The sequence below is a fragment of the Larimichthys crocea genome, chromosome I (assembly GCF_000972845.2).
Source record: "Larimichthys crocea isolate SSNF chromosome I, L_crocea_2.0, whole genome shotgun sequence".
NCBI classification, from domain to species: domain Eukaryota; kingdom Metazoa; phylum Chordata; class Actinopteri; family Sciaenidae; genus Larimichthys; species Larimichthys crocea.
In genome coordinates, this window is record NC_040011.1 from 15,617,857 (window position 1) to 15,625,882 (window position 8,026).

Here is an 8,026-nt window from a genome sequence, read left to right on the forward strand (position 1 = left end):
GTGCAGTTACACAGTAATATGCAGCATGTCATAACTCTGTAATCTTTATCAAATGAATGCACGTCCACAGTTCTGTTCTTGCATGTTTTCTTTAATTACACACTGACTATTCTAATACTAATGTAATACATAATTGATGATTTCCCAAACCTGCTGACAAAAAGTATACAAATGGTCCCACCTGCAATATAAAGAGTTTGGATTGTCTTGTTCCACAAAATCCACAAGTTTAAACATGTGGATTTATTATTTCATTATTAAACTAATACACATTATATTGTAGGCAGATGTAGTGGTATGGTCATCTTACACTATGGTCACTTTACATTACAATACTCTTTTTGTATATCATGCCACTTTATTTATTTATTATTATTTATTCTCAGTACTTGTCTGTATGAAGGTTGATTGTTTTTCATGTTTATTGTGTAGGTTATGGCTATATCTGTTTAATTTCTGTCAGTTTTTGCCCTTTCTACGTTTTTCTAATTCTGTAGTGTATGCTACACTTTCCTCTGCTGCTGTAACAAGTACATTTCCCCGTGGTGGGATGAATAAAGTATATCTAATCTAATCTAGTGGGGAGCACAGAAATGTACAGATGTTCAGACATTCACATCATATTGTGACACATAAAATAGGGCTATATCTGTAATATGTTGCTATATTGTTACTTATTTTAATTGTTTGGTTATTATGAATGAACGCTCTCTTGTGTTGTATAGGCAGTGATCATCGCGGGCTCTCGCTCTTCCCGTGCAGCGCCTGTCTGTCTTGTCGCGGAGCAGGCAGTGACCTCACGGCGCCATATTAAAATGCTCCCTCCTCTTTCCCCCCGTGAGATCGTAGCTTAGCAGCAGCAGCTAGCCGCCGACCTGCTCTTTACATCCACACGGCTGACAGAGGGCGACGACGTGATGGAAGTTGACTCGCTTCAAGAGGCGCTCAGAGGTCACCTCGGTTTCTATCGACGGATTTCGTGTTAATCGAGAGCACGTGTCGCTGCCGTGCTTCCGTTACTGTTAGAATGTGAAAACAAACGGACTGCAGCGCTCGCGCTAACGTCGCTAGCTAGGGCAAGCTAACGCTAACGTAGCAAGCGGTTTCATGGAAACGGTTAGCTGTCTGTCCGGGTTAACAGCCCGGCTGGGGAGCGGATTATAAACTCGATACTTGTCTGTGTCCGTGTGTCTGAATTCATGTGTATTTGACAAGTTGCTGACAGGTGTTTTTGACTAGGGGGGGTGAAGTAAGCGGCCGGTGTCCTCGGCTATCGGCAGACTAGCCGCTGTTCGCCGGCTACGCTCCTGCGGCTAACTTAGCACGCTAGCCGCTAGTGCGCTCAACTTGAGCTAGTCCGAGTTTAGCAGGCGACCCACTAGCCGCTAACGCTACGTTATGTAAATAGCCGACGTTAATTAGACAAAGTGTCGTCAGAGACCCCGCTAACGAGCCTCATTTAGTCGGCTGGAGTAAGGTAGCTGGAAGAGACATGATTTATAACAGCGTTGTCAAGTAGGCTAGGTTAAATCAAAGCCTGTTCATCATCATGAGGCTAGTGCGAAACGTAATGTGTGTTTATTTACACCCGTGGTTTATTGTGTCTCCTCAGATTTTGATAAGAAATCAAAGAAGGAGGCATGTCCTCTCCTGGAACAGTTTCTATGTCATATTGCCAAGACTGGAGAGACCATGTAAGTGAACACTGCAGGCCCGATCATTTCCCCCTCATGACTTACAGCACACACACATTTATGTCTCACATTTTAAACTGATTGAAAATGTGTGCATACATGTACAATCCAGGTGTGTTGTTAAACAGAGGTACAGAATAACATTCTGCTTTAACGTAACTGGGTTTCTTTATAAATATGACAGCAGCGTCCTGCTGCGGTGCGCTTCCTGTATTCTGATGTGTTGGGTTTTCCTTTCGTCGGGTCTCTTCTAGGGTTCAGTGGTCTCAATTTAAGAACTACTTCCTGTTTAAATTGGAGAAGGTGATGGACGACTTCAGAGCCTCGGCGCCCGAACAAAGAGGTCCTGCGAATCCCAACGTGGAGTCGATTCCCTTCGAAGACATGAAGGAGAGAATCCTGAAGATTGTGAAAGGATACAATGGGTAGGTGCTCAGCTTAACGGCGCTAGTGTCAGGCTGACTGGAGAAGTCCCAAAACACAGCATGGGTCGGTGTCCTCACCCTATTTGTTAGACGGATATCTAAGTTCCCCATCATGTGGTATGACTGTAAAATTCTACAGTGTTGCTGATTTTTATCATTCCCACAGTAGGCTTTTTATTGTGTCTCATGATTTGGCAATATCTGGCTCCATTGAATACATTAGTCAGGACTGTATATATAGTGTCGCTGAGTAATGTGGTGCTTTTTCCTGTGTGGGATAAAGACCACACATGTAGTACACTCTGCTGTTTTTACCATAAAATGTTTGTCTGAATTCTTAGTGTGCGAACACTAACAATCCAAAAAATCCAAATCAGTCCAAAACACGCGCTGTGTTGCGTTTTACAGCGTCACAAATCTCCTTACTTCAGCTCGCTGTAAAATATTATCTCCTAGAAACGTTGTAGCAAGTGAGCGAACGAGGAAGTGATTTTGGACACGTCCCAGTTCTCTGAGCCTCTTAAGGGACTTTTTTCTCTCTGTGGTATGACTTTGTTTTACTTAAGTCATGTTCAGGCGTCACTGTCAGGAATGTTGGATCGTTAAAGTTCTACCTGGGTGCCAAAGTTTAGAGCCAAACCTGATTCAAATAAAGGCATCTAGTCAAATGGACCCAAGGATCAAGATTGTCACAATACCAGAATGATAAACTTTGATACAATACTTAATACCTCTTTTCCATTCAGCGACAAAAAGAAAAGACCTAGGCACAAAAGCATATTTAAAAAAAACAAACTAAACTGAATGAACACTCTGCACACAGTGCTGGTACAGAAAGTCACTGAACACACACTGAGGACCAGTCGCAGCGTTTCCCACAGAGTGACAGTTTAACTTACATTTACACATTTCAGTTCTCCACATTATTTTTGCGTTTACTCGCAAGTTGCTTTAATCTGCTCACCATGCGTTTCCTTTTCTTTCACACATACACACACGCGTTTCTTGCTCTACACCACACACCTGCTTGCCTAGCCTCTCTGTATTAAACAGTCACTCAAAAAACAGTTAACTGATTGTAGGTCGCATTATTCTTTAAAAACGTTGGTACTATTATATACTATTCAATGTTTAATTAACAAAGATCATATGATTTTAAACATGATCAGTTAAATTAGACAAATGGCAGCAGCACAGTGTGTGAGGATTTACTGTGAGAATTTTGGTTTTTCGAGTGTTGATTAGACAAGACAAGAGCTGAACACTACCCTGACTCTGCAAAGTGTCATTTCTTTCTCTTCACTTTGGCTAGTGTGTCATATACTTGTTATCTGCTACTGTAAAATTATGAACAAATACATTTTCAGTTTGTAATAGAGCTGAGCCTTTTTCACTATGTTTGACTTAACTCCCACCCATGACAGTAGCCCAGCAGTACACCGCCCTAATGCTACCCCAATGTGTGGTTTTAGATGGCAGGTTGGCATGATGTGTAAAGTGCGTAAATATCTGCCGGCTCCCGCCTTTTACGCAGACATCTCTGTTACTACCTCTACTCAACATCAAGAACTGTGCTGCCTCCGCCTCTCCCAGTAAACCTCAAACTCTTATCACAAAGGGATAAAACAGAATGTTGGCTGAATAACTCATTTTCTATTTACTGAGTCTGTTGTTATTTTTTCTTTTTTTCTCAATTTTAGAATTCCATTTACGATCCAGCGCTTGTGCGAGCTGCTCACAGAACCCAAGAGGAACTACACAGGAACAGATAAGTTTCTTCGAGGGGTGGAGAAGGTACGCCTGAGCAACATGGCCGTTTTCTATGAAACTTGTTCGCCTGCTGACGCCCGCATCACTCATTTGGAATTTCTTGTGTCCCTCTAGAATGTAATGGTGGTAAGCTGCGTTCATCCAACCTCAGAGTAAGTGTCACATCCAAACAAAACACCCTCATAACATCATGTAATATAGCGTATTCTGAAGTTTGGATTGAGAGTTTTGTGTTTCTGGATTTGATTGTGCAGGAAAAATGGATGCAGTGCTGTCAATCGAATGAATGGAGTGATGCTTCCTGGGAACACATCTGCTTTCACAGAGAGGTTGTGTTGGGGACAGATTTGGTCCTCAATCCTGAAACTCACAGATATTACAAGAGCTAATATTTGTCATTATTGTCAGATTGATTTTTTTCATTCCTGGGTCTTTTTTCTGTTGGCTTGTTGTTAGGAAAGTGAACGGTCCCGGCACTCCCCGGCCGCTGACCCGACCAAAGGTGTCTCTGGCCAACTCACTAGCAGCCAACGGCCTGCCAGACAGCACAGACAACAAAGACCTCAACACAGAACCAGAAGACGACAAAGACTCTAGGTATGTGAGAAGCTACAACACACAGCAGAAAATCTATATTCCGTGTTCGACCTGAACCCTCCTGGAATCACGTCCGTCGCTCCTCTCTCTGTTTGTCAGCGAGGTCACAGCATCGGGAGGCTCCCTGAGCAGCTCGGTGAAGAACAAACACCCGGACGCAGAAGAGGACATGGAGGCCGAGCAGCAGGAGGTGAAGCGACTTAAGTTCAGCAAGGACGAGGAGGAAGAGGACGACGAGGAGGACGAAGAGGATGAGCAGGAGGTGGACACAATGAGGCCTTTACATGCCACCTGCCTCTCAAAAGAGGCAGAAGCCATGGTCCAAGAGGAGGAGGAAGAGGAGAAGGTCGGGTACAGCAAGGAGAATGAAGCCTCCAGCAGTGCTGCTGCCACTGAAGACCAAGGTGGGGTTGTCTTTTCAACATGCTGTGTGTGTGTGTTATTTGATAGGTTTGTGTGTGATGTGATGAGGGGAAATTATATCGTGGACTGCTGAGGCTCCACATTAAAGAGTTCACACAGGTAAGTTGTTGTAAACAGGCTTTTAACGACTGCACGCTACACTCAGTCTCTAGTTTATTAGGTCCACTTAAATAGATTCTAATAGAGCAGCCATGAGCAGTTTTCAGTTCAACTTTACAGTCATTTTGGAGGGTGTTGTTTGTGAGGCTATTAAATTTTGTGTGTTCTACTGAGTTGTGTTTATTATTTTGTGTGGGCAGCCATCATGATACAAAAACATCTCTGTATAATGCAATACAGTTAAGCAAGACGACAAACCGCAGCCTCCTAAATGACCGTAAAGTGGAATCAGTGCTTCTCTAACAGAGTTTGAACACAGACATGAAGGTTGGACTTATTGCAGGACTCCATTAGTTTAACTAGGCATGCCTAATAAACTGTTGGTGGAAATGTGGGGCCTTAAGTTCTGTACACAGTCTCATCTGAAATTCTGATCTGCTTAATTAGATTATTCAGCTGCTCTCTAATTATTTCACAGTTTGTAAACATGGATCAAAACTTTCCCCACAGGAGCACCATCGAGGGAAACGCGTCATGATCATCTGACGCTGTGTTAGTCAGACCTGGAATGAAGGCACTAAGGCGACATGCCAAGGCATCAAAGTGAAAAAAACAAAACATGAATTTATTACCTTAAATACATAAATCCATTTCTGAAAGCATCAATGAAAAATGTAGATTTTTCACGCTGTATCACATTGACAGTGCCACTGTCAGCATTTGGGTGTTGCAGTCGAAGGTTACAGCAACCACAAGCACGCAGTGACAAAATATGCAAATCAGCAAAGAGGTCACGTGACAAATATGGTTAAGTGGTTGCTGACAGTTAAAACACAACTGAAACAGTGTTCCCACCCTCGCTGTTAGCTGTTACATGAGTGCTGCACTGATGTGGAGCAAACCCAGTGCCCTGCTCTGTTAGCTGTGAACACACCGCACGACTCATTCACGGCAGCTGCTAACAGCTCTTTCCAACTCAGTTTTGTTGTTCACAATGTAGCATCAAGAGGAAAATCATGTACTCACACATAAGCAGGTTAGCACCTAGATGAAGTTAGCCAGCCTGTGATGGTAACTTTAGTATGTGCAGATGTGCTCCACTCTGCCGGATGTATGGCTTCAAAACAAGTTGTTTGACACATTTTTATTGGTCATACCACACGTGTTGATTCAGTTTACTGTTACCATGAAGTACATGTAATGTTCTGTTGACACATTCCCTTCTTTAATCTGAATCATTGGACAGCTTGGCAACATTGAGTTTCAGACTGTTGTTGAGACTTGCTCTCTCCCATTGTGAGAAGAATTTCTGAACATCAGCACAGATGTTTAAAAGGTCCAAAGTCTTTCACATGGCGTCTGCGTCACATCCAGTACAGTAGATAGTAGGTACAGACATGATTGGCATTTATATTAATATGGTTTATTTGCATGTGATTTCATATGAATCATTTCAAAGCCTAATGTGCCCCATCTTTATACTAAGATGTCATTTGTTGCAAGGTTTGTTGGTTTGTTACCTATGCTTCTCACTGAAGAGGGTCAAAACGTAGAACTTTCTCCGTGGCATCAATTAAAATGTTTGTTTCCACTCTTTGACCACAGAACCAACGAGCAGCACCCAGGCTGAGGTGTGTGCAGGCCCAGGTCAGGAGGCCGAGCAGGCTGAGAGGGAGGTGCCGTGCGGCTCCCAGGACGAGGGCAGCGACATGGATCAGACAGAGCAGCAGGCACCGGCAGGCGTCCTGGAGAGCCCAGAGACCAGCAGGGACAGTGAGGAGAGCAACAGTGACCCAGTCAGCAGCAGCAGCAGCAGCAGCAGCAGTAGCAGCAGTGGTAGCAGCTGTAGCATAGAGGAGAGTGCAGAAGCAGCCAGAGAAGACATAGCTCTTGCTCCCTCCAGCAGTACGACTGAACCTCCTACAGAGGGCGCCATGGAAAGTGCCACCTTGAACACTGGGACCACTGAAGAGCCCATGGAGCAGGACTAGACTGAAGGCCCCCTTGCAGCTATGTGTGACCATAAACCAGCTTGTCCTTGAATCCAGCTTGACTGTCACTGGGAATGAGGATAACTGCACCTCGTACACAAGACGAACGCCTCGTTCCGCTTTTGGACACTCCTCCAAAATGGCTACCTGGCATTGATGTGGGCATACAAAAAAATTTTCATTTGAAGTTTTTTTTTTTTCTTTCTTTCTTTTTAACTGGAATATTTTATTGATTCTTATCATCTGTTTTTAAGTTTCCCTTAAAGAGGGTTGGTTTCAGCTGCCTTGAGTTTCTTGGCTGGATTCTTGTTTTTTTTTTTTTTTTTTTTTTTTTTTTTTTTTTTTTTGTTTTTTTTTTGGTAGTGGGGTTGTTCGGATGCTCGGGGTGGTCTGGTGTCTTTTCTTACGCCGTGCGCTCCAAGAACGCTCCAACATTGGTAGTGTACGTTTTGTACCCTTTAAGCCCAGTGTACCACACTACCAGGGTCAGAACAGAGCCGCACCATCTCCCTTATTTATGAAACGATGTGAGCTGCCACCACCATTTCTGCTCTTCAGTAACACCCCACCACCACCATGTTACTCCACCAAGTTCCACCTGGCTGTTGAGAACATGTATTGTTTTTTTAAAATGAATTTCTCCATCCTGATGAGATGGGAGACTTTTTTTTTTTTTTTTTTTTTTTTTTTTCCCCCTCATTGTGTCCTTATTTTAACCATCTTTTTGCAACGATACACTACCAATCCCACTGAACAGTACTATGACATGCTACCTTGTAGAGGGGTCTTCTGTAAAATTATATTTTGGATGCATAAAACCACCATAATTTATATGATCATTTCAATTCAATGAGTTATTTTGGAGTATGTTTTTGTTTCGTCTGCCAGTTGTAGTTTCCAAAACCAGCTGTAAGTACAAAGATGACTTCTGCTTTCTTTGTATCGTGATGTCACCATGTTGTCTCACCGACCGATATCCAGAGCAGTTTCTGGTTCCAGTCCTACACCTGTTTTCTGCAGCTGTACT

The 8,026-nt window shown here is 43.3% G+C and overlaps 1 protein-coding gene across 3 annotated transcripts; it reads left to right on the forward strand.

The window, feature by feature from the left end:
* Positions 1-746: 746 nt before the first annotated feature.
* Positions 747-7,672, forward strand: ppp4r2b (protein phosphatase 4, regulatory subunit 2b). Of its 3 annotated transcripts, none has more exons than XM_010734940.3 (9): positions 747-951; positions 1,613-1,694; positions 1,949-2,119; positions 3,820-3,913; positions 4,004-4,041; positions 4,144-4,218; positions 4,346-4,486; positions 4,586-4,890; positions 6,614-7,672. In XM_010734940.3, the coding sequence occupies exons 1-9, from the start codon at positions 918-920 to the stop codon at positions 6,997-6,999; spliced, it is 1,326 nt and encodes a 441-aa protein (XP_010733242.3). In that variant the 5' UTR covers positions 747-917; the 3' UTR covers positions 7,000-7,672. The 3 variants fall into 3 exon arrangements, with proteins under 3 accessions (XP_010733242.3, XP_027140030.1, XP_027140024.1); XM_027284229.1 differs by lacking the exon at positions 747-951 and adding an exon at positions 1,001-1,477; XM_027284223.1 differs by lacking the exon at positions 747-951 and adding an exon at positions 1,497-1,515.
* Positions 7,673-8,026: the final 354 nt, after the last annotated feature.

Coding starts and splice junctions, on each gene's coding strand:
- ppp4r2b (XM_010734940.3), top strand. CDS start 918: ATGGAAGTTGACTCGCTTCAAGAGGCGCTCAGAG. Junction 1,695..1,948: donor GCCAAGACTGGAGAGACCAT/GTAAGTGAACAC, acceptor GGTCTCTTCTAG/GGTTCAGTGGTCTCAATTTA. Junction 4,891..6,613: donor TGCTGCCACTGAAGACCAAG/GTGGGGTTGTCT, acceptor CTTTGACCACAG/AACCAACGAGCAGCACCCAG.